Genomic DNA, 27,671 nt, shown 5'->3' with positions numbered 1-27,671 from the left:
GCATGCTTTGCCCAAGCTAAGATGAAACCACATCATAAATCAATAAGCATTTTGCATTTTCTTTCATTATCTACTCAAAGTCATGCCTACTGCACCTCTAAACATTTCATTAAATCCAATGATACAGGAGACACTCCCAAAATAAACTTAGATTGTATTGCAGTTTCACTTAACAGTATATAAAATGCTGTGTTGTGACAGGTATCAACTATCTATTAGATACTGAATCAATTTTTCTTAAGCACTACTGACTGCTTGGGAAAAGCAGTATTTTAGAACAAAGAACTGGGTTCAAATACCAACTCTGTGAACATACTAGCTCTGCTACACTGGGCCAGTTATTTCCTAAACAATGAATGTGCCTGCCATCTGTAAAATGGGTATTCCCAATTGTAAAAGACAGATAAGTAGCGTGATCTTGCATCTGCCACAAAATCAGTATTTAGTGTTAGTGCTGCCTTCCTCCCCCACCCTCCCCAGCTAGTAAACACAGGGGGAAAGATACTTCATCCATCAGAACCCTCAGAGGAAGTCAGCTGCTCCTCCAGATAAGAGCTGAGGCATAAAACTGGCAGAGGGTGGCGGGGCAGGCGCAGCAGAGCCATGCGGTTCATCCTGCCTGTGGGTCTGATCGCTACCACCCTTGCAATCGCTCCCGTCCGCTTTGACAGGTAACTCTCCCCACTCTGCGTTCCAGTTCCAGGCTCTGTATAGGAGGAGGGTGAACGAATGCTTCTTCACAGTTCACCAGTTCATGTGTTTCATCTTTTTACATGCTTAAAGGGAGAAGGTGCTCCGCGTGAAGCCCCAGGATGAAAAACAAGCAAATATCATAAAGGAGTTGGCCGAAACCAACCAGGTAAAGCATTTGGAGGGTTATTTTATCTTTCCTTTCTGTTCTCTGAAAGCGGCCTCTTTTGTATTTTATTTTCAATGCACGTGGAGCTTCCTGAGACAAAAAGATGGGGGAGTGGCAGGAGCTACTTGAATAATCCAGCCAAACACCACTACTTGGTTTTGTTTATTTTTTCCCCAAGCTACCAGTCCTGGTTTCCCTCCCAAACGCTTTGTAAACAGCAGCTTTTTCTAGGTAAAATTGTAAAATAAGGAGTAAGGTACTTCTGATACCTTTATGGAGGCCTCTTTCCCCTCCCTCCTCTTTCCCACCCTGATCTCCACCAGTGGCACAGTTTCTTTTAAAATTATAATACTGGATAATCAAGATTCTGGTTAACTGACAACATCGAAGTGATGGTTGATAATATCAAGATATGACCCTTCCCAAGAGTAGGTCCATTTTGAAAGGAAACTCCTAAAGTTCAATCAGTATTTTAAAATCCAAAAAGCTAAGGGCACTTGCGCTCAGTTGGTTAAGCATCCAACTCTTGATTTCAGCTAAGGTCATGGTCTACAGTCATAGGATCAAGCCCCATGTCGGACTCTGAACTGGGCATGGAGCCTGCTTAGGATTCTCTCTGCCCCTTCCCAGCTTGCTCTCTCGTGCACGCTCTCGCTCTCTCTCTCTCCCAAAACAAATAAATAAGCATTTAAAATAAAATGAAACCCAACGAGCTAACAATCATTTTATCATTTACTCAGCTGCTCCCATAGATAAGGCACATAGTACCAGTCACCTTACTTCACTTCAAATTCTCCAACAGATTTTCAGTGTCAGTGGGATAAATCCACTTCTAATAAAAGAACTGAAGTTCAAAGACAGTTAATTAAATGACCTAAATGACACAGCTGACTTAAACCCGGAACTAAATCAGGATTTATTCACACACATCCTCATCCGCACATCAAACCAATCAAAAGTTCTGCTCTTCTAACTACCAGTTGTTTTTCAAATCCATACTTTTCTCTTCATTCGCTTGCCACTGCCAAACTCATGTCTGCCATACAGTCCACCAGGACAATTTTAATAGCCTCTTACCCAGTGTTCAGGTTCTAGTCCTGCCTCCCACAAATCCAAGTCTGCACTACAACCTGATTGCTCTAAAACTTGATGATTATATTCCTCCAATTGAACCTTTTTAGTGAGATATAAACTAGTGTGGAAAGAGCCTGGCTTTCAGAGTTTCAAATACTAGCTCTACACTAGCTCTGGGGCCTTAGGCAAGTTACTTAACCTCTCTGGATCTCAGTTTCCTCCTCTATAATGTGAGGATAGTAATCATACCTACTTCCTAAGGCTGTTATAAAAGCTAAGTAAGCTAATGATTAATGTTCAGAAGGGTGCCTGGCCATAATAAGCACAGTTAAAGAATGTTTTATGGGTATTGGTGTGGCATCTGAAGTCCTTCATGATCTGACAAACTGCTAGTCTCCAGAGTCTCCTGCTCCACCACCCTCTTTCTCACTCTTCAAGCTCCATGAGCACCAAAAATGCATTTAAATTGTACTACATCCCTCACATGTCCTATTTATGCTGTAGGAATCTGATCAACATAAACCAGTGAATATTGGTTGGTTCATAACAGCCTCATATCAGCACATAACTCACTGGCCTAGAGGTAGAATAGAATTCAGCTACAAAATAGCCGGGTAGACGTAGACATGTCTACAAGCTTGGAATGGTGGGTGGAAAACGTACCTTTCCTTCACATTTCTCAAGTTGGGAGATTTTACTTCATTTGTTTTCACAATTGAGTATGGGGTTTGTTGTTGTTGTTGTTGTTGTTTGTTTGTTTATTTTGGAAAGAGAGTGGGCGAGTGAGTGGGAGAGGGGCAGAAAGTGAGGGAGAGAGAGAAAATCCCGAACAGGCTCCACACCATCAATGCAGAGACCAATGTGGGGCTCAAACCCACAAACTGTGAGATCCTGACCTGAGCCAAAATCAAGAGCATAATGCTTAATTAACTGAGCTACTCAGGCACTCCTTGAGCATGATTTTGAAGAACAACAAGAACTGAAATCTTCTAAAATGTATTTTAATCTAAATGTCATCCTTTTGGGCCCATTCAATGCATCTCTGAAATTCTCATATAAAGGAAGAAAAAGAGAAGGGGAATCCACAGTTGTTAAACTCCTACATGTCCCAGACCTCGGGGCCATTTCACAGTCTATACAACACTCCCAGTGGAGTCCTCTTAACCCTATTTTTAGGGAAGAGATTTAAAATCCAAGGAGTTTTTTTCTTTAAGTTTTATTTATTTATTTTGATAGAGCATGAACAGGGGAGGGGCAGAAAGAGGGAGAGAGAGAATCCCAAGCAGGCTCCATGTTGTCAGCAGAGTCCAATGCAGGGCTCAAACTCACCAACTGTGAGATCATAACCTGAGCCAAAATCAAGAGTCAGATGCTTAACCCACTGGGCCACCCAGGTGCCTGTGAAACCCAAGGAGTTTTAGTATCACCCAATGACATACTAGAAAAATGACAGGGCTGGTAATTATGCCTTCTGTTGGACACAAACCTTCCAGGAATTTCAGGGTTTAAAGGCAACTGGTTTTGAGGCCTGACTCAAGGGCAGGATGGGAGAGCCAGATTTTTAATCTACAGTCCCAATTAGGGTCAGATTCTATGGCTAAATCAATTGTGAAACAACTCCCATCAACCTCCAAGATGGTAGAAGCAAACAGATTAACCAAGCACTTTTTTTTTTGTATTTATAGATACTATCTATGTCCTGAAACAGTGATCGGTACAAATGATTTCTTTCCTACTCCCTAATATCCAACAGTATATTTGCAAACTCTCATAAGCTTATTAAGGGTCGATACCTTAACCACGCTGAACCCCAAGTTCATTTCGTAGTGTGCGACACATAATTATTTCTTTAAAAATACGTGTTGAGTGAACAAGGAACTATGACTAACACTGAACGCATCTCTGCAGCTTGACTTCTGGTATCCAGATGCCGCCCACCATGTAGCTGCGAACATGACGATAGATTTCCGAGTTAGCGAAAAGGAATCCCAGTCCATCCAGTCTTCTCTGGATCAAAATAAAATGCACTATGAGTAAGTCATATGAAAATATTCAACTGTGTTAGATGTTCAAAGTTTGAGGTTGAGAGGGAAGTATCATTTTTTAATTGGGCCAAGAAAAGGAAAGCTCTATGAGATAAAATTTATAATTACTCCAGACTATTGAGGCCTAATTATACAGGGGATGAGATCAAACTTGGCCACTCAACTTCCGTCTTTTTTGTTCCGATCTGCAAGAAGGGCAGTTACCTATGTCTGCCATTCTGCCATCTCCGAAGCCCCTCCCCTAGTCAGGACATCATGCACCTGTGCAGGCATGGATGGTGTAGCCACACTCATCACCTCTGGCAGGTGATCAGCACAGAGCTCAGGCACTATGGTGAGCACCTCATTCTTAAGGATTTGAGTTCTCTGCTAAATAAAAGGAGACCCAGATAACTGTGCTCATCTTTGAGTCAGAGATGTAGGAATATAAGATATATAATAAATAATTCTTTAAGAAATAAATTCTTCCTCAGAGAAAGCAAAGCAATGCAATAGAGTAAGACTTAAATCCAACAGGAGAGAATTCTCAAATGGCCAAAGATGCAGAAATGGTTCATTGTGGTCCTATAGAGAAATAAGGGAAAATTAGAACTCATTGAGCATCAACCATGGGCCTTCCACAGTCTAGGCCCTGGGACAGTGAATAAGGGAGCTGAAATGAATATCACAGACCCACACATAACACAAAAAACAAAATGTGTTTGATGTAATGAGGGGTCCTGCTTTCACTCCACACGCTCCTGTCATCTCAGGAATTCCCTTTTTAAAAACATTCATCTTATTTATTTTGAGAGAGACAGAGGCAGAGGGTGAGTGGGGGGAGGGGCACAGAGAGAGAGGGAGAGAGAGAATCCCAAATAGGTTCCACACTCACAGTCAGGACCCAACACGGAGCTCAATCTCAAGAACAGTGAGATCATGACCTGAGCTGAAATCAAGAGTTGGACATTTAAACTGACCAACCCAGGCCCTCCCCAGAAATTCCCGTTACTGAGACCTTTGCCACTCAAAAGAGTGCTAGGCGCTAGCTCTTTCTGAATTGCTATTTCATGCCTCTGCTACCCAACATAGAGCAATAACTAAAAAAGGCTTCTTATTCCGGCTGAGACCTTGCAGAGCAGGATTTACTGATGCTTATCATGACTGATTGTGTTTATATTGCTAAAACATCCTTAATAAATATAAACTCTATTGAAATTAAGGAAAGACAAATATAAGACAAGTAAAAAAAATTCTTTTTCATGGCTTAATGGATTAAAAAGTTAGCAGGCTATTATTTGTAATTGTTGATCATTGTCTTTGTTTTTGCTATTGTTTCAAGAGGTTGTGAAACAAATGCAGAAGTTAATAACTGAGGAGCACATATTCAAAATTAATTTATATAAAAATTTAGCCCTTTAAAATATATCAATATGTACTTTTCTATGTTCTTATAAATTAACCATTAGAATTAGAAATAGACACTGTTAAGTGTACATCAGAGATCTCAGAAATTGGTAGTGTATTATAGACTCTCTGCTTATGCTAAGGTTCCGATGGTCTTCATTCTTTCATCTAAAAGAAATCACCCCTCACCCTATATACCCCATGATGACTATGTCTCTCGATTCACTTCACAGCCAATCTTCTTAAATGTGTGCCTCAATTACTATAATCTTTATTTTATTTCATTAATATAGACCTGCCCCAAATTCCTGTGATCAACTAATTCTTACTAAGTATCCAGCCCAAGCTAAAATAAATTTTAGCTGCTCAGTTTTGTTTAATGTGATTTGAACAGCAGCAGGAAAATGAAGTATTATGTTTCCCTTAATATACTGGTAATATAGACAAAAAGCTAGTTGCCCAACATGAATGTGGACAGTGGAATAAATCACTGTGACAGAAGATATCTAAGCACATGGCACCTCTCTCTCCTCTTTGGACCTCTAGGTCTCTCCTAGCCTGAAACAATTCTGACTCAAACAGACATCTAAATCCAGATCCTCACAAATATAGTGTGTTTTTCACTTTGACTTATGCTTCACTTTCCCTTGCTATCTACATCAAGAACCAAAGTGTTAAACTACCAATAAAAATTAGTTTTATCTAATTAGGACATGATTTCTAGAAATTGGCCCAAATTAGCCACAGTTGTGGGAAAGCCACATAATTAGATAGTTACCTTCCTCAAAAATATAAATATGTAAAGTGAGCTGCGCAGACAAGGACTATTTAAATCTTGTCTCCAAGTACTAATTATATAGATAATTTTATTTGCATATTAATTATATGTGTTACTTGGTGTCAGTCAGTAACAGAAGAGTGTTCTAAGAACAGAAACATCTGGTGGACCCAGGCACCAGTCTGAATAAAACCACATTAAGAGGCTGGTTTGACACAATGATTTACTTAGATACCCTTCATTAGACAGTGCATATAAACCACTATTTAGTTTAAAGTATCTGTGTGATTTTTTTTTCAATTAAATTGCTAAAACAGATTTGATTTTAAAATAGCAAATTTGCTCCATTTTTATTTACACTTTTACAAAATCATAAAAGACCGAGTCCAAAAAACAAACAACACATACATACCAACAAATCTGAGTGGACTGGTGAATAAACATCTAAAGAAAAGCACACCTATTGGACTGAATCTAAAGGAGCAGACACCATATTTATTAGATTTAGTAGTTAAAAACCCGTGTTTTTACTAATTATTTTACCTTTTAGATATTTGTATTTCTGATATATTTTAGATTATCTGTTCTTTGATCAAAAGTTAAAATTTAGAAAATAAAGAATTGTTAATAAGAGGTAATTCAGAAAACTATCAATAAATATGACATAACACAAATATAGTAAAACTCAAATAATATAACTAAGTGAAAGCTTATTAAAATGCACATAAGATTATAGGGGAAATGCAAGAGAAATCCACACCAAACTGACTATACCAAAGTGACTCATCGACACTTCAGATTAACGTCCAATTACCTAATAAAGTTTAATCAGACACAAATTCATAAGCCAAGTATACACATAGTCTTATCAAATAAGTATTTCAATCAAGTAAACCATTCTAATGTCTAGTCCCATTCACTCTTCCTTCTGCTCTACGTTTTTATATAGTACTTGCCCAAGAGTAAGGCAGGTATAGCGATACCTGATACAAATGACAAAGAGATGTTGGTCATGGTGGAACGCAGAAGAGTGTGGTAAATAAGAATTTGGATTCTCTGTGGGACTGTCTGGGTCCAGTTCCATTTAAACCACACATTAGGTACTTGAACATTGATGATTTGTTTAACTTCTCTTAACCACATTTTCTTCATCTTTAAAATAGTGTTTCATAGAGGTTTCATGAAGATTGACTGGGACCATAAAATTAAAATCATCATTTTCCTGGTTCCTTTTACTTCTACTAATGCAAGTGAGGGAAAGACCACTTATACATGGGTTTACATGAGTGCACGCACACAGACATGCACACATACACACTCTACAACAAAGGATAACTAGAGGCTATCATCAGACGCTCCCTTTCCCTCCTAGTGAATAAATTAGTGCCTTGAAGTTTATTTTCCAACACAAAGGTGTGCCTCAAACGTTGAGAAATCCAGGTCAGTAAATGCATAGTTGGATACATGGTAACTCAGGGAGTTAACTGAGGACAAATGGGATCTTGTGGAAACATGAAATCATGCTTTTTGAATAGCATGATTCAAAAATTCCTAACCTGCTAGTATATTGGCAGGAGGAGTAGAGGCAATCCAGACCAGTTTACAAGGCACAGAACAATGACCCTGCCTCCCTGGAACATGCTTCCCCACCACTTGTACATACGTACACACACACACGCGCGCACACACACACACACACACACACACACACACACACAGCCTATGGCAGTCACATACATTGACCTACCATTCTCCATTTCTCCATTAACCCTTTAAAACTAACAGATGGAGGGAGTCTTGAAATTGTCCAAACAGGATTCATCTTGCCTCTTCTCTGAACTTCTTACCTACTTCCTGACCTTGGGACACAGCCTTCCAGGAGAGCTGATCAACTGGGCAAACCCTGCATAATACTCAGTATACTAAGAAGACTACAGATTCAAGGGCAATATCCAGGGAATTCCACTCCTTGTGCCTGGAGACACTGTTGTATAACAGCTTAAGAATACTTAAGTCAGACACCTCTAGGTTAAAATCCCAACTTCTGCATTTTAACAATTACGTCAAATTTGGAAACTTCTATCTAACCCTTGAAAGTGAAAATGGTACCAAATTAATAATGATGATTTGAAGATTAAATGATAGAATGTAAATACCATGCTGAGCTGAATGCCTGGCACATAATACCGGTTCAATAAGCATTAGCCATTTATATCCTTAAATGTTCAGTGACAATTATTTATCCTTTCATATATATTTAGGAATTTCTTTAACAAATTAGGCAAATCTTGGAACACTAAAATAATATTTGGGAGAAAGTAATTTGGTTTCATCTGCTTACGCCTGGCTGCTGGTTAGTGGAAGGGCTCATGAAAGTAACATCTGGTCCTGGCTCTTAATTTCCAGCCTTAGGCTTAATTTCTAGTCCCTATCACAACAATCTGGCACCATTCTCACGTCCTCATGCAGCTGCTTTGAGGAAAGGTCGTATTTTAGCTCGCCCAATTTTCTTTTGCTGTTGTTATCGCAAAGGCCAAATTGATATGTGTAAGTCTAAAAATATTCTTGGGTATGAGCTCCCTGTGACTAATTAATACTGCCTTATGTTATGAATCAACCTCTGGGACCATAAAATTTCTTTTGCCTGGTTCTCCTATAAATGCAGGTAGAGCAAAAGCCTCACACCCTCTTTAGAACTTAAAACAATTAATGAAAGGAATTCATTATGTCTATACTGACCATCCATAATATAATTTCCAATGGCTCTCTCAGGCTTCATGAGTTTTAGTGCAATATGCCACACCTGATTCCAAATCTGTTGTCACCATTTTTCTTCTGAGAAATCCCAGATTCATCATGAGTCAAAAAGCCAAGTATACAGTGAATTAGATATAATGTGCATAATAATGTGTTTGTCAGTAATGTTAATGGGAATCAATATTCATGAGTAGTACTTGGTGTCATGCACTAAATAAACCTTAATTAGAAGTATACCTCATTTATCTTCTGTCTCCAAACTCAGATCAGCCAGTCAATCGGCAAGAAGAAACCGACAAGCAGAGTTGGTGCTACAATGTCACAGTTCATTATCATAAGAAATCAAAGTATCAGAGTCAAACAACTACATGCCACCAAAGCCTGGTTTAAAGACATGTTAAGTCTGTGAAGTGGTTGTCAAATTTCTGACTCAACTTCACTGGGAACCTATGGCTTGTCAATCACTTCACACATTTCAATTCATGTCATCCTAACCACAATCCTAGCTGATATTTGGTTCCATTTGGAAAATGAGTAAACTGAGGCTCAGAAAGATAGTTAACACCCCCTCAATATCACATGAAGTATAAGCCAAAATGGGGTTGGAACCCAAAAATAACCACAGAGCCTCTTCCCACCAGATCACTACTTCCTTACATGATAGGATTTATGGAAGTAAAAGAATGCATGATACTGCCCTAAATGACTAGAATGAATGTTAAAAAATAGTATCTTTCTATATAGGACTTACTGCTAACAGAGGGAAAATACACATGCATTTCACCAACAGCAGTAATGCCTTTTTTTATAGTGAGTCAATGGGAAATATGATAATCCACATAAGGAAACTTCAAGTACAACTTCAAAATATCCTTGATTTTACATATTTCACTGAAATATTTCTATTATAAGCCATTGATCTCTGTCCTGTAAAATAAAGTATAGCGAATACAGTTTAATATGGTTGACAGATTACCATTACCAACATAGATTTTCACACTGCTATGAAAAAATGATATCTGTAAGGGCTATTTACATTACTAAAATATTTTGGGGTGCACCTGGGTGGCTCAGTCAGTTAGTTGAGAATCTGGCTTCAGCTCAGATCATGATCTCATGGTTCGTGGGTTCAAGCGCTGCATCAGGCTCTGTGCTGACAGCTAGCTCAGAGCCGGAGCCTGCTTCAGATTCTGTGTCTCCCTCTCTCTCTCTGACCCTCTCCTGCTCGTACTGTCTCTTTCTCTCTCAAAAATAAATTAAAAAAAAAAAACATTTAAAAAATAAAGTAAAATATATTGGGTCTTTGAATTTATGCCAAAGGACCACTGACCCCTATGTTTGCTAAATCCTTCTGTTTATATAGTTAATTTTCCTTATTTTTGCTTTTACCTAACACTAACTTATATAGTGTGCTTGCTTCCTACAAGCCATTTTTACCTATGTCCAATGTATTCCTTCTAGATTAAATAAGCTTTTTAATAATTAAATCTAAAATAAAATGGGAACACTTGGGTGGCTCAGTCAGTTGAACACATGACTCTTCATTTCAGCTCAGGTCATGATCTCATGGTTTCTGAGATGGAGTCCTACATCGGGCTCTGCACTGACAGTGTGGAGCCTGCTTGAGATTCTCTCTCTCATCTCTTTGCTTTCTCTCTCTCTCTCTCTCTCACACATACATACACACACACACACACACACACACACACACACACACACACAAAATAAATAAACTTTAAAAATTTTTAAATAAAATGAATGAAGCTTTTTGTGAGGGTGTTTGTTAACCTCTTATGGCTGTAATATATTTAATATATTAAGGAATCTAATATAAAATTCAATGCAACATTATATCAGTGGATAATAATAATTTGATCATATCAATAGATACTGCCATATTAATCTCAAATGCCAATCAATATTGTATATAGTGCTGAAAGACAGGTTTTCTTGTTAAAACCAGGAAAAAAATAGAAAGCCCTCTTTCACCACTATTATTTTCCATTTTTCAGAGAGTTTAGCCAATGCAATAAATCAAGGGGAAAAAATAGTTATTGGAAAAAGGTAGAAAGTATAATTTGTTTTTGCAGAATAAATAACTACCCTAAAACCCTTTTAAAACCTGTAAAGACATTGCTAAAAAATCCTTAGAAGCAAAAAAAAAATTTTTGACTAATAAGGTAGCTAATGGATAAGTATAACCAAAGCAATAAGTTTTTTAATATGTGAATAATAACCAGTTCAAATGTTTAGTAAGAAAAAAGCCACTCATGAGACTAATAAATATATGTAAACTAAATATACAAAATTTTACTGTAAAATAAAAAAGACAGCTATGTTATGGTCCATTATTAATAAGATTCTTCTCAAATTTATTCATAATTTAATACAATTCTACTGAAAAGCCTATATTTTTCTAATAATTCTAATAATTTCTAAAATGATCCTGAGAAAAACATTTATTAAGAACAGGTAAAATTACTCAAAAATTTGGAAACTAGAAAAAGGAGACACTACATTAAATATTAAAATTCAATATTAAAACTATAATTAAATATGGTTTGGTTCTTACACAAGAGCAGGAAAACAAATTAGTGGAGCACAACAGAAAATCCCAAAACAGACAAAACATACAAAACTATTTGTGTATATAGGAGATGACAATGGCATTTTTGAAATACAAATCGTACAGTCAGACAAAATTGCATTCCAACTCCCAACCCCAACATACACAAATTATGGGCATTTAAGCTTTCTGAGCAACTATGTCTCCACCTAAAAAATAGTAATAATATTAACAAGATAAAAATAAAATAATGTATGTAAAGCAGGATCTGGAACATATGAAACAAATGGACAACCAAGTGAAAATATCATGGAGGCAGCTGGATTCAGGGGAAGAGCTGGGCCAGTGGTAGGTTCAGGGGAGAGTCCAAAACTGGAAATACAGATGTGGGCCACCATTAGGTCCCCATGAGAGCCATGCAATTCAAGGAGATGATGAGATGAAATAACTCCGGAATAAGATGAAAACAGAGAAGAGGCAGAGGTGTAAGACTTCTGGGTTCCCAGTATTAGCCTGCTAACAATTCTTCCCACATCTTATTTCACCCCCTCCAAATCAGCCAAACCATTTTCCATGTCTATAGCTATGGACAAGTTATTTAAATACTTTGTGACTTGCTTTTCTCGTCTGTAAAATGAGGATAATAATTTCATGTGAAGATTAAATGAGCTAATGTAGATAGGGTGGTTAGAGCAATGACTGTCACATGGTAAGTGCGGTAAGTGCTTACTATTATTGTTACTCAAGTTTCTCCCAGCTCTGAAGTGATAAGGGATGGTGAGTAAATTTGTACATAAGAAAACCCATTGCTGCCTGTATTGTGTGTATGCGAATGTGTGTGTGTGTGCTTGAAGAAAGTTAGAGAGTAATTATAGATCAAGACTGCCCAACAGTAGTATAATGTAAGTCACGTGTGCAATTTTAAAGATTCTAGTAGCCACATTAAAAAATTAAAAGCAACAGGCAAAATTTATTCAGCAATATATTTTATTTAACCCAATATTATTACCACAAAATATTATTATTTCAACATGTAATGAATATAAAACTCATTAGTGAGGTATTTTACATAACTTTTATACAAAGTCTTCAAAATAGAGTGTATATTTTACATGTCAGCAATCTCTTCTCTGGATAAGTCCCATTTTTAAGTTCTCTAAAGCCATTTGTGCCTGGACTGCCACACTGAACAGCACAGCTCTAGATAAATGGGAAGATATGAAGCCATGCATATGACATTTCTAAAAGGGATGGTTAGAGAATACTGAAGAAACAGGGCAAACTTGATCTAAGATAGAAAAGAAGGAAGAGAAATTTTCTGTAAATTAAAGATAACCATGGGTTTTTTTTCCTCCAGTAAATGTGTATTCTATCATTACCCTGTCAAACAGAATCTTGATCCATAATCTACAAGAAGAAATTGAGAAACAGTTTGATGTCAAAGAAGATATCCCAGGCAGGCACAGCTATGCAAAATACAGTAACTGGGACAAGGTATAGTATAAAGTGCCTGTACTTCAAAAAAACTGTAACCCTCAATATTTGTTCTCATTTTGTGTTTTTTTATTCTAATTTCTCAAAATTGTTTTTGCTCTTAAGATTGTTTCTTGGACTGAAAAAATGGTACATAAGCATCCCAAAATGGTCTCTCGTATTAAAATTGGAACCACTGCTGAAGATAATCCACTATATATTCTCAAGGTAAAAATAATTCAAGAACTACTGGTTCTTATTATTGTTGGAAAATACTAATTTAAAAGTTACTTTGACACCGCTAGTGGATTTTGAAACAATAAAGTCTTTTTTTTTTTTATGAGTTCTAAATGCCCATTCAAAGACAGAGGTGACAGGTGGTTTTAGGTAAAACCAAGAAAGTCCCTGAGTAAACCATTTGTGAGACACAATGGACAAACTCAAATATCTTATCCTATATCATTATTATAAGAGTTTATGATGTGCCTGGTGTATAAAACGGTGTTCCATCCATTAAAATTCAGTGAAACGGATAACTAAGTGCTTAAGTTAAAGTGTATTTAAGTGTTTAAGTTAAGAGAAGTTAAATATCACAGAACCATAGGATCCCAGAACAGTAAGCGAGGCATTTCAATCTGATGTTAATAGAGAATTCCCTTTCATGACAGAGCTGACAACTGCCATTCAGCTGCTGCTGGATGTTTGCACATCCAGAGACACTGCTCCCTGAAGCATCCCCTTAATGAATGAAAAGCCCTTCCTTACCCTGAATTCCCATCCATTCATTCTCTCCAACTATCCAAACAAATCTAAATTCCCTTCAAGATGACAGCCCTTCAAATACGCAGCCACCATTCCTCTTCGTGACTGCAAACACAACTCCAAAACCTTTTTCACTCCACACTAAACACCCCATTTATGAAGCCAGAAAAACAAAAGGAAGTGGCCAGAACAAAATAACATATAATCTATTTCTCAGACCAAAGGATGTTAACAATAAAATAAGAAAAACAATATATTGTGATTCTTTCAAAACCATAAAAGCAACCCTGACACTAGGAAATTTTTTGAAAGATATACTATGTAATCGATTATGAATTATGTATAGACACTTAAGGATATGTGCCATGGTCCTCCCTGAAAACAATATGTGCATATAGTTATTCAACAGAATGGAGGGGAAAGAATTGCTTTGAGCATAGGAATGAGTTATTGGACAACAAGGGATCAATGTGTGAGTTCATGCAAAATAATATCTCATGTTTAATTTTAAATAGATTGGGAAAAGAGATGAAAGGAGAAAGGCTATTTTTATGGATTGTGGCATTCATGCACGAGAATGGATCTCCCCAGCATTCTGCCAGTGGTTTGTCTATCAGGTAAGTGAATCGGAACGCTCATACAATTCTCCTTTGACTGTCAAATCTCCAGCACTTCACGGAGTGGCAACACCCCTTTCCAAATGAATGCAGTTCCACTTAACTAGAAGAGCCCACATTTGGTGCTGTCAGGAAATAAATGCTCTGGATTTTACTCATCGTTGGGGTTTTTAAAAATTGACACCTTCCTTCAAAATTCATGAATTCCAGCTGACACTGTATAAAAGTAAAAGAATTTTATTTTTTTGGCATGAAATGGTTTATCCTATAGTGAAGTATGGACAATCTGAAACCATCTTCATATTACAAGCTACAATCTTGGCCTTTCTTCAGTGAGCTCAAAGCATAGACCTCTGGTTCATGTTTAGATATTTAATTGGCCAATCATGCACTTGGAGTTTTCATACTTAATTTCCTTTCCAAGTAAAAAATAACTTTTTTTAAAGGTAAATTCAGTTTATAAGTTGTTGTTCCTCTCATTCTAGTCTATTCTGACTCCTACCATCTTATAACTTTCTCTTTTCTGTCAGCATTTGCACACAATGTACTGATGTAATATGAATGACAATGGCTTTCTGGGCCTGGATACTTTCACTAGGAATGAATCTGCCACTAGAACTGATTTATCTCTACACTTGTTTTAGCTCTTCCAGCTGAGGGACAAGAGCTATAAAGAAATATGTGTGATAGGGCTATAAAAAATCTCTTGGCTCTGGAACAGGAAGAGATTTTCCAAGAATGAGAGAGATTTTAGGTAGCCATAGAAAGTAGAGAAAATTAGATAAATTTCAATCTGATAAGAGAAAAGGAGTTGATTGGTCAGTCTAAATGCTTGAGCCTTTTATTAATGGAACATTTTTCTTTAATCCTATTTATAATTCATGAATTCTCTCCAATATTTACAGATTCCTATGTTTACAAACTCAATCTGTATTTATCTAAAGGATGTGAGGGGAAGAATCCATTTAAAACAATATGTACTGATAATTTTTCACTTGGCTTCCATTCTTCCTATAAAACATGTCTTGCATGCTATACGTGGAATACTATAGTCTTGACAAAATGATCCTTTAAAGAATGTTCAGCTCAATTAATTTCACTAGTCTGAATAAGTGACTTTTATATGGGTCACTTATTCTTATGCTATTTAGGGGAAATATGTTTGAAATCATGTGACCTTGGGCAAATGACTTAAGGAATGGTAGTTATTACTATTATAACCACAGCTCTCCACATGGTGTTAAACTTTACACCAACAGTTTAATTTTTTCCTACTCCCACAGGCAGCCAAAACCTATGGAAAAAACAAAATTATGACCAAACTCCTGGACCGGATGAATTTTTATGTTCTTCCTGTATTCAATGTTGATGGATATATTTGGTCATGGACACAGGTAACGCTCTTTGGTCTCTTGTTTGCATTTGGACAATATAGTATTTACTGACTTGAATGTACATTGATTGCTATGCATTAAGTTGGGTAGCCAATTAATTCTAATTCAGAAAAATATAGTTTTAAGAATTTCAATTTCAGACTAAGACAAGCATGATTCCTGGTTGCAGTAGTTGTCCTTGTAATAATATGAAAATTTTGCTGCTGAAGCTAGTGAGGAAAATGAAATAAAGCGATAATTACAAAAACAATTATGTTATATGATATGGCAAAAGCACATTCTACCTAAAAATAAAAGTCATTTAAAGACATAATGACACAATGGGGCACCTGGGTGACTCAGTCAGTTAAGTGTCTGACTCTTGATTTCGGCTCAGGACATGATCTTCATGAGATGGAGACCCACATGGGCCTATCAGCACAGAGCCTGCTTGGGATACTCTCTCTCCCTCCTTTCCTGCCCCTCCCCCACTCCCACTCACATGCTCACTTGGTCTCTCTCTCTGTCTCAAAATAAATAAAACTTTTTAAAAAAGATATTATAAACACTAACCTCAAAGCAAAAGGCACTGTATTCCAATCTATCTGTAACAGAATTTGATGTGGAATAACTGTATCAAAAAATAGTGACACAGATAATCTGTCCTTTAACAGGGCCCTTTATTGACTCACTGCTGTTAAAAATGGTTAATACTGAACTTTCAGACAGATACTATCATATCCAGTTATTTCTGAAAACTGTGCTCCAAGAGTCACAATGTGACCTATATTATACCTGAAATCTATAAATGGTAAAGATTGTAATGAAGTCATAATTTAAATTATAGGTAATTTCACAATATTGTTGATAATTTTCTAGTACCAAGAACTAATCAACAGTTTCTAAAGCTAACTAAATTATCCTATCAAGGCCTTAGAATATTAATATAAAAAAGTGTCACTGAAAATATTATGAGTTATAAGAAAACAATATATTTTCTTCATAATAAAGAGCCTCAAGTTAACTAGGTATATTTCAAATAAAACTGTAGACACCTGCAGAGAGGATCTGAAATGATCCAACTGAAAAATGCAAACTGATCTGGTGTAAACACTTCAACCATTCAATCCTGCAGAACCGCATGTGGAGAAAAAATCGTTCCAAGAACCAAAACTCCAATTGCATCGGCACTGACATCAACAGGAACTTTAATGCCTCATGGGACTGTGAGTAGTAGACCTGATCTCAAGGAAAATAGCTATCAAGAGTATTCAGACACCAAATTCAGTTAAACCACTTATTTATTTCAGCAAAAATTACATATTTTCCTCAGTGTTCATTTTCTAATCTAAAAAATAAAAGATAATCATCCCTACCTTAAAAATAGTATGAATATTTAGTCATATGGGAGGTGGATGGGGTTATTTATCAAACCATCTCTTACTTTATATAGCTAGATTGATAAAAATCAGACGCGATCCACACACATAAAAATTCAGATAATCTGAAGAGAGATCTCAGGTCCCTCCTCTTCCTGGTCTGATAAAAGCGGAGAGATTCACCAGTTGTTAAAACCAACATACAGATAGCTCTTCAGATGTTTAGTGGAAAGAAACAGCTGGGGGAAAGAAAGTGAAAAGGCTTAACAGAAATGCAATGATAAGCAAAAGCCTGCTGCATCAGATGACACTACAGTTGCTATACAAATATGACTTCATCGATATAGTTAAGGAAAAATTACCACTACCCCACTTCCTAAATTTTTTCTTTAATTTTGTTGAAAATACCACCTCAGCTCTTAATTCTATTCTACCATAAAAACTATGATAACAGCAGCTATCCCTAAGTGAGAGCTGCCTGCTGAACTAGGATGAAGAAACTCAGGCTCAAAAAAATTTAAGTCATACCAGTCCCCAACAAATTCAAGGGGGTTGAACGGGAACTGGAGTCTATCTGGCTCCAGGCCCTGGGCTGCTTCTGACATATTATTCCTGTGACCCTGGGAAACAGAGGCAAAATAAACAAGACTAAGAATATTCCAGCGGGCTGGGTCTGTCACACTCTGAGTTGTATGTACAAAGTTGGTCTGCAATGATATGACACCAGAGAGATGGAGGCGGCCCTGTAAACCTGGGAAATGAAAATGTTTAAAACATTTTGCAAGTCCACATCAGAAGAGACAGGAGCTTTACTGATGGGGAGCAAACTGCGATCTCATCTGTCCGCTGTCCACTGCAGCTTTTCCGAACACGAAGAACCCATGTGCGGAGATTTATCGGGGCCCAGAACCAGAGTCCGAGAAAGAAACCAAAGCTGTCACTGACTTCATCCGAAACCACCTGAAATCAATCAAGGCCTATATCACCTTCCATTCCTACTCTCAGATGCTATTGTTTCCCTATGGATATACATCAAAACTGCCACCTAACCACAAGGACCTGGTATGTAGAACAAAACCTATGGTTTATGCACTGACAGATAGCACCACTGACTTTCCTGAAATACTGTTCTTTGTGAACAACTGCATTATGTTGAAAAACCTGAACACTTTCATACCAAAGGAAAGAACTAATAAAGTTTACCTTAGAGTTAAAATCATAATCTGTAGATTAATTTTTCATGTGAGCAAAGGATATAGATAAAATATTTCAATAAGATTCTAAGATAAAGCCAGTAGAAAAAAATGTATAGGTCATCCAGAGAATTCCATGACTACATAGATTGTTAGATAAACATTCACCACTGGCCATACTATAAAACCACACATAGCAAAAGTCTAAGAGAACGGCAAAGATCCCCGCTCTTCCTGTCCCTAAGATGCCGATTTCAGAAGATCCAGTGTATTTTACCCTCCTGATCAGCTTGGAAATAATATTAATTCTTTTACTATACAAAAAAAGAACATTATGAATGTTTATGAATCCTCCTTACTGAGAATGCACTGTCTTTCAAGAACAAAAATCCACTATGCATCCTTCTCCTTTGCATAAAACTGATTTGATTATGTTAGCTTTAAAACAAACAAACAATAAAACTCTGCATATGGGTTCCAATGCATCACAAGAACTGGCAGTATGAAAAGACAAAAATCCATAAAAATGGATATTGTTAATTGCTGTAAAAGAAAGGAAATAAAGCAGATAAAGTTCAGTGTCCCAAATCTCATGGGGGCTGATAAATATAACACATTTGGTAAAAGCTATGGTTCCAATATTGCCCCATATTTTTAAAAGTGTATTTTTTGAAAAGAAGTCACAATTGTCATTTTGACTTCAGTCGACTGTATTCAGCACTACAGCATTTAATTTCAGTTGAAGCAGAGATTTCAACTACTCATTAAAACCATCTGTATATATACAACAAAGAATATATACAAGCAGAATCTGACTTTGGAAAAGACAAATAGCTGAAGCCAAAAAATATGAAAGGAAGTAGAAAGAATATTATTTTTAGAAGAAAAGACAAAAAGAAGAAAGCAAGAGGCAGGGAGGAAGAAGGGAGGAAACAAGGGAGAGATAAAAGAGAGGGTAGAAATACAAACTGAGATAGGACATGACTGTTTATAAGTGATTTCACATTTCTCTTCACATTGTGTTCACAATGACAATATAGCTTGCCAAAAACAAATTTCTTACTTAACCATTGATTTTATTTTGATCTCAATTGCCAAATAACCAGTAAAATTTACTTTTTTTTAATCCCCAATAAATTAATAGCACTTACACAGTTTCCTATCATTCCAACACTAACTTCCCTGTTTCTCCAGGCCAAAGTTGCAAAGATTGGCACTGACGTTCTATCAACTCGGTATGAAACCCACTACATCTATGGCCCAATAGCATCAACCATCTGTAAGTCTTTCCTATTATTTACTGTGTCATTTTCCTTCATTCTTTTTTACAAATATTAAGGAAAATTTTAGAATTTGTAAATTAGGGTTAGAATACTTAGAACTGCTAATTTAAACCTCAGTAAATTTTATCAGGTGATTCTGAATTATATGTGAATCTAGGAAACACATTTTTCCCTTTTCAAGGAATAAGATTTTTCTAGACACAAATGATGCTGAACTTTTACAAGGTTACAAGGTCAATGGAAGTTGTTATATCAAGATGAATTTACAATTTAATTCATCCACCTTCCTATTCCCAACCAACAACATTTATCTTCACTGGAACTGATGAGAATTGGGCAAACTCAACAGTTTTCTGTGGCAGTGTGTGTGTGTGTGTGTGTGTGTGTGTGTTTAATTGGACTCTCTTTTTTTGGCCTTGTACCTATCCAAGCACAGTCTACCACAGCTCCTGGTGGGAAAATGGGCTAGCCAAAAGTTTCAGCCACTTTGATCACATAAAATCAGTTTATTGTCTCTCACTAGTCCCTTCCTATTTTGTTACACTAAAATCTATATGGTGGATTAAGAAAGAGGATGTAAAGTTCTAGTTCTGTTGCTTTTGTTTCAGTGTCTAAGTACCATGTCTTCAACTTCAGCTGACACCCACATATCCCTAGTTTAGCTCTTGCTTCATATAGAACTTTCACTTAGTATTGACATAAAAGTGTAGGTCATTATGTTTATGCATGTCAATAATACTTTTTTTCAGAAGACACATGTTAAGCCACCAGCATTATGTTATGTAGACTCCTATGAACAAAAACCAGATTCCTAGTTTGGTTCTGGTTTAGTTTGACTTGTTTTGACTGTACTACAGTAAGGTCCCTGTACCTAATGTGAATGAAAGGAGTAAAATTTTTTAATATCAATATATTAGAAACATGTTGTCAACAACAAAAAATTATCTTGCAGAACTCAAAGACTTTCAATTGGGAGAACTACAGATTGAATATAGTAGATGGTACTGTGTGCACAATGGTCAATAGCAAAAACTCTGAAGACATGCAGCTTGGTTTTGATTCCTTACTCAACCATGTACTAGCTAGTTTCTTTGAGCAAATTATTCAATATCTCCTTGCCTAAATTTCCTCTTCTATAACACAACAAATGGTACTTAAATCCTAAGGTTGTGATAGGAATTTATGAAATGAGTTAACATGCATAAAGTACTTATAGGGTGTGTGATATTTAGCAAGTGGTTGTTATTATATTTACAAATATATACACATATTTTAGTAGGTATAGGTGTACATAAATAAAGGCTAAGTAGCACATTCAACAGATTAAGTTCTAGAAAAATATATTCTTACAAGTAAAAAGCTTTCAGTGTTTCATTTATTTCATACCTTATATAGCTCCTGTTTGCAGATTCAGGGTTTTAAAGATAAAAAAAGTGGTATCATAAAAGAAAATGTATTAAACTTAATAACATCACATAAATATGAAAAATCACAAATTCTATATATTCTGAATAACCACTATTAATCTTAATGAGAAATTTCACATAAATTTGCCAAATTCGAATAGCCATATTCTAACTCTTTTAAATCACAGCAGTTTACTTAACTGCAAATGGAGAGCTAGTATATCTAGAGATTGGCCACATTTATTAAAATGCCTATAACACTCTAAATCACCATATAAGACACAATTTCTACTTACCTTATTGTCCATTCCTACCAAACTCTTACTTCTATATGCCTTTTTCTGATGAGCTAAACCTAACTCTAGCTAAAAATGGCAGCCTTTTTAACCACTAAAGCCACTACCTACAGCTCAGCTCACATGCTCCACAGACTCCCTACAAAGCTGGACTCTGTTGCTATCCTTTCTTCTTGCCATCCCTTGGTCTTCCTTACCAAAGAATTTTCCTGGTTTGCCTTCTCCTCCTCCTTTTCTACTTAGTCTCTGCTGACTGCCTCTAAAAGTTGACATTTAAAAAAAAAAAAAAAAACAGGTACACTTCACACATATGTCAGAAGATTCTCTCTTCAGGTTCCTCCTCCTGCTTCTTTCCCATCAGAGAAGTGCTCTCTTTTCTTAAAGACTTGAGCCTGCACTTGCCATGTAGAGGCACCAGTGGCCAAGCTAGGGAGATCACTTTTCACCATGTAGTAGTTACCTGCTGCAATCAATGGGAGACCAGCAGCACCAGGGGAATCAATGAGACCAAAATAGCAATGCAAAGATTCTGAAAACCATATTGTCATTGGAACCACAAGTCACAAAAGAAGACGAGAGCCTGCCTGCTAAACCTAAACACAGTCAGTGACTGACTGCTAAAAGAGATTTCAGTTAAGATTTAAGATTTGACATAATAGCCAAAATATCCAAGATACAATCAAGGCAGGAAAACAAAGCAGCTGACCAAGGTCAGTTACCAGGTAAACAGAGTCAAATGAAATATCAAAAGAAACGCCCAGATTTGCCTCAGCAATGCTGGGCAGGGGAGAGTTAGCACTGAATAATCCAAAATACGGTTTTGATCTTTTGTGCACCTTGGCCACTCCACATCTTGCCCAGCATGACAGACGCCAAAGTTATTTTGACCAGGAAATGGCAGGCTCCAGCCTCTAGATGCAAATCTTGTTTACTGGTTCACTCTCCGGAGAGTGATAATCCTTGCCTGAGGCAGACAGAAAACTTGGCAGCCCCCGACAGGTCATGATCTCACAGCTCATGGGTTTGAGACCCACATGAGGCTCTGTGCTGACAGCTCAGAGCCTGGAGCCTGCTTCAGATTCTGTGTCTCCCTCTCTCTGCACCTCCCCCACTAATGTTCTGTCCCTCTGTCTCTCTCTCTTTCAAAACTAAACATCAAAAAAAAAAAATGTTTAAAAATTCTGAAAACTAAAAACAAAGAAAAAACCTTTGAAAGCCACCAGAGAGAAACAATCCAGAGGGGGAAGAACAATTCAAATGACAGAAGATTTGTTGAAACTATGGAAAACCAGAAAACCAAAAGGAAATGATAATATTTTTCTAGTATTAAATGAAAAGACCTATCTACCCTAAACCCTATATTCAGCAAAAATATCCTTCAGAAATGAAGAGGAAATAGGGGTTCCTGGGTGACTCAGTTGGTTAAGTGACCAACTCTTGATTTTGGCTCTGGTCACCATCTCAAGACTCATGGGATCAAGCCCTGCATTGAGCTCTGTGCTGATAGCACAAGCCTGCTTGGTAATCTCTCTCTCCCCATCTTTTTCTGCCACTCTCCCACTTGTGCTCCCTCTCTGTGTCTCTAAAAATAAATAAATAAACTAAAAAATAAAAATAAAAAAGGAAAGAAGAGGAAAAAAAGACATTCTCAGACAAATTTCATCACCCGAAGACCTACCCTTTAAAAATGGCTAAACAGGGGGGTGCCTGGGTGGTTCAGTCAGTTAAGCACCTGACTCTTGATTTCAGCTTAGGTCATGATCCTAGAGTTGTGGGATCAAGCTCTGGTTAAGTGTACGACTGTTGATTTTGGCTCAGGACGTGATCTTGTGGTCATGAGATTGACCCCCACGTTAGTTAGGGTCAGCACTAAACGAGAAGCCTGCCCAGGATTCTCTCTCTCCCCCTCTTCCTGCCCCTCTTCCTGCCCCTCTTCCACTCACACAAACTCTCTCTCTCTCAAAATAAATAAATAAACATTTTTAAAAATAAAAAGGGCTAAAGGAGGCTCTCCAAATAAGAAAGAAATAATAGGAGAAGGCTTGAAACTGTAAAAAGCAAGAACAATGGATTAAGTAATGAATGAAGGAATAAATGAATGAACATCTTCTCTTCATCATGGTGGAATGAAAAATTATAACAACATGTGATGTGATGCTCAATGCATTTTCAGAAGTACTCAAGACAATTATATTTAAAAAGAAGGAAGATTAAAAAAAAGAACCTAAGTATAAGATGTCGATATACCAGTTGACATGGTAAAACACTGATTTCAGCAGATTGTGACAAATTATGTATGTATATTATAATACCTGGAGCAACCATTAAGAAAACGTTACAAAGTGATATACTCAAAAATATTGTTATAAATCAATCAAAATGGAATCCTTAAAATGTTCATTTAACCAGAATAAGAAAATAAAAGAGAAAGAGAGGAATGAAAAAACAGAATGAATAAAAATCAAATGATAATATGGTAGATTTAAGTCATATCAAAAATATACCTAAAGACATTAAATAGACACAGATTGGCAGAGTGGATTTTAAAAAATATGACTCAATAATACACTGTCTACAATAAACTCACTTCAAATATAACAAAGATGGGTTGAAAGTAAAAGGCTAGAAAGAGACATACCATACAAACGTTAAATCAAAAGAGATGTGGCCATATTAAATATCAGATAAAGTAAATTTCAAACCAAAAAAATATTTTAGAAACAAAGAGGGACATTAATAAAGATAAAAGGATCATCCACCAAGAAAAGATAACTATCCTGAATGTGTGCGAGATGATTTATAAACAACATTTATAATGTTTCTGCCAATAACTTCAAAATTCATTTTCTCAAACCCCTTCCTAAATGTGGTTGATGCTAAACCTCTTTTTGTCTTCCCTCCTTTATCTTTCTTTTCCCCATCACTATCTTCTCTGAGTTCCTGTTTCAATTAATAATGTGTGGGTTGTTTTCAGCCATCCAGACTGGAATCTCAATCATTTTTATCAGATTTTGTGACTCTTCCATTCCAATATTTACGACATAGAACCCTCAATGCTATTTCCAGTGTAGTGACTCTACACAACTTCAGGCTTTCATTTCATCATATCTCCTAAATGGTTTCTACTTATTTCAGTCCAGGTTAACTGTCCTGTGTGGCACTAAAATAACTAAAACTGCCTCCCAAACAAAACACCTTGTCCTGATTTATCAAGTTTTCTGAGCTTTGCCCACATCCATCCAGTCTAGATGCATCTCTCTGGTCATAAAAAGACCTCCATGCTTTTCCATCTTCATAGCTCACTGGCCAGAACGCCTTTCTTCCATTTCCATCTGTAAAAATACTACCCTTCCTTCAAGGCTCTCCATCATAAAGGTGGTATTTAGTAGACACTGAGCATAAAATGTCATCCTCCTCACCAGACATGCATGATTTTTTTTAATCTTTGTAATTTATTGTACCTTCCTTATGCTACATACATATTTGTCCCTGTCTCTGTTGATTTGCACCTTTGACTTCCCTCCCCTAAACCACAAGTTCCCAAAGACACCAATATCATCTTTATCTTTGTAACCTGAACACACCCACCCTCCACAGTACCTAGTATACTGTGCATGTTAAAGGTTTAATAATATTTGTCCAATAATTTAAGAGTCAACCCTATTTCTACCAAAATATTTCTTCTTTATCACAACTTGGAGATTTTATCCTTCAACCCTAAAATATTAGTATCAGTTAAACCCATTACTTGTCCTGGATATAAATGATTTTATATACAAAAAGGTAGTTTTTCCATTATGCAAAGGAAAATATACATAAATGCATTTATAGTATATATATGCACTTATACAAAGCTTAAATGTATATAACATCTAGATGTCTGTTTAGTTCTTCAAACATTCTTAACATAATAATAACATTCTTAGTAAATCTCACAAAAATTTACACTAAAAAGTTGGATTAGGGGATTAAATGCATACTTAAAATATTGTGCTGGGAACCATCTCTGAAGTAAGGCAGGTATGCAAGTCCTCCCACCGTCAGATGGGCAGAGTCTGCACCCACTCAACCCCTACTCAATTTCTGCTTGAGCACCGACCCCCAAGACACCTGACTGACTGATAGCAGGAATGACTTGCCTTCTTACGCTAAAAATATGTGAATTGTACCTTGTGGAAAAAAAAAAAAAACTCATAGGAGTTTCTTCTTCTATGATTATAGGAGCAAATGTTACATTTCCTGAGAAAACCTGTTTTTCTTCTTGAGAAAACAGGCTATCGACCCCTGCTCACAAAGACCTAACTCTTGCCTTTGCTATGCCAAAAACATTGTCTTGTATTTGAATGCTAAAGATCCCTTCCTTTCCCATATGATAAAATCACCTACTTCAATCTCTGCTGATAAAGATTACAGAGGAGTCTTCCACCAATCTATGTTTTGGTAAATTTTTACATACCAAAGAATTTGTTATCAGATATTATTGTCTAAGGCAATTGCCACTTCCGTTTTGTACCCCATACATTTTTTCAGTAAATAAAGCTGACTCTCTCGGGTCAGTGCAGAGACGCCCGCCTGGTGAGCAGAAAGCAGCCAAGGCTCTCTCACTCCCTTTCACTGACACCGGCCATCCTTCAGGGGAACCCTGGACCTGCTGGAGCTGGACTCCGGCAATACTGATTTAGCTTTCTTGGTCTTCTATCTATAAAATAGTTCACCCAAGCAAATAAATAGACAGGACTTGTCTGAACTATTAGGAAGAACATAATTTTGCCTAGCTTGGATGCATGATGTTTTTTTGGCTGGGTTTTCGGTGACCAGTGACACCCTCCTCAGTTGGTTTCGACAGCATGCACTTGCCCAGACCACCTCCATCTGCAACACTGGGTGCCCTGGAAACAAGCTCAATTTATTTAGAATACTGACCCAAGCAAAATATAATTTTGAAAATGCAGCACATATTTAAAATGTGTGGTGGATCCCCAAACCATGGTTATGTTTTACTCTGCACTCCATACTATATAGACCCCTACTCCCATTCCTTACTGCACTTAACTGTACATATAATTATTTTTTATTGCTAATTTTACACCAGTGGATTTCCATTTCAAGAAAAACATTTATCATTTGTTTCTAATTAAATATTTATTGCTTATGTTTTACAGACCCAACATCAGGTTCTTCTTTAGACTGGGCTTACAACCTGGGCATCAAACACACATTTGCCTTTGAGCTCCGAGATAAAGGCAAATTTGGTTTTCTCCTCCCAGAATCTCAGATAAAGCCGACCTGTAAAGAGACCTTGCTAGCTGTTAAATTTATTGCCAAGTATATCCTCAAGCATACTTCCTGAAGAATTGGCCTCATTGGCATAAGCCACAGAATCCTTCTTTATGCCTTTTGCCACAAAGTGAATCTTCAATTATCCCTAGATCCAGCTTCCACATTACCTGAATAGATCCCTCCCTTGCTCACTTAAGTTCTATGTTATTTCTTTTTGTTTTTATTTGCTCTAAATAGCACCTTAACAAATACCTTTAAGTGAAAGCTTTCAACAACCTTTCATTGATCCAAATAAAGTTTGAAACCATCAAAAAGTATTGAGTATTTTGAAACAAGATCTACAGTGGAATACATGTACATCTATGAAACATGATACACGGAAAAGAAATCAGAACTTTCAGTTTCTCTAGAATCAGACTTTCTATATGGCTTCATCATTGCACATATTAATATAATAAAATTAAATTGTATTCCAAAATGCATCTAGTTTTTTTTGATAAACTATACTCTCTATATTTCTCTATCAGCACTAATAAGCAAGCATTAATAGGTCTTATGCAGTCTGTTAATAGTATCTTCAATTCAAAAACATATTTTGCCTACATATATATTTCTTTTTAATATAAGTAGACATTGTTTACATCTTCACAACAGCAAAAGGACTTCCTATTAGGAAATAAAGTGGTTCATACTGAGATGAATCTCAGAGCTTCAAGCAAACAATCCAGTTCTCATCAACATAATGTACATTGAATTCAAAACAGTTTAGGGACGCCTGGGTGGCTCAGTCAGCTAAGCGTCTAACTCTTGATCTCTGCTCAGGTCATGATCTCACAGTTCTGAGTTTGAGCCCTGCATCATGCTCTGCATTGATGGTGCAGAGCCTGCTTGGGATTCTGTCTCTCCCTCTTTCTGCACCTCCCCCAACTGTGCTCTCTCTCCATCAAAATAAATAAATAAATATCTAAAAATTTTTTTAATTTCAAAATGATTTAATTTAACTGGTCATAATCTGAGGAAACTACCTGCCAAAACATCTCTTGGTAGTAACAGACACAGCCAAGACAGTCTGATCAGCTGTGAGCCCTGCCCCTCATGATGGATGGAAAAAGATCCTAGAAATGTAGTACAAGTATAAGAGAGA

At 36.7% G+C, this 27,671-nt stretch overlaps 1 protein-coding gene across 1 annotated transcript; it reads left to right on the top strand.

Annotated features, from left to right (window-relative positions):
* Positions 1-595: 595 nt before the first annotated feature.
* Positions 596-26,965, top strand: CPA3 (carboxypeptidase A3). Its single transcript, XM_029940804.1, has 11 exons — positions 596-671; positions 784-859; positions 3,842-3,966; positions 12,857-12,959; positions 13,065-13,166; positions 14,216-14,317; positions 15,601-15,711; positions 16,826-16,916; positions 17,929-18,131; positions 19,457-19,541; positions 26,410-26,965. The coding sequence occupies exons 1-11, from the start codon at positions 604-606 to the stop codon at positions 26,595-26,597; spliced, it is 1,254 nt and encodes a 417-aa protein (XP_029796664.1). The 5' UTR covers positions 596-603; the 3' UTR covers positions 26,598-26,965.
* The last annotated feature ends 706 nt before the right edge of the window (positions 26,966-27,671 follow it).

This window comes from Suricata suricatta, chromosome 5 (assembly GCF_006229205.1).
Source record: "Suricata suricatta isolate VVHF042 chromosome 5, meerkat_22Aug2017_6uvM2_HiC, whole genome shotgun sequence".
In the NCBI taxonomy this organism is placed as follows: Eukaryota; Metazoa; Chordata; class Mammalia; order Carnivora; family Herpestidae; genus Suricata; species Suricata suricatta.
This window is presented reverse-complemented; position numbering and strand designations above follow the sequence as displayed.

Coding starts and splice junctions, on each gene's coding strand:
- CPA3 (XM_029940804.1), top strand. CDS start 604: ATGCGGTTCATCCTGCCTGTGGGTCTGATCGCTACCACCCTTGCAATC. Junction 672..783: donor GCTCCCGTCCGCTTTGACAG/GTAACTCTCCCC, acceptor ACATGCTTAAAG/GGAGAAGGTGCTCCGCGTGA. Junction 16,917..17,928: donor CTTTAATGCCTCATGGGACT/GTGAGTAGTAGA, acceptor TGTCCACTGCAG/CTTTTCCGAACACGAAGAAC.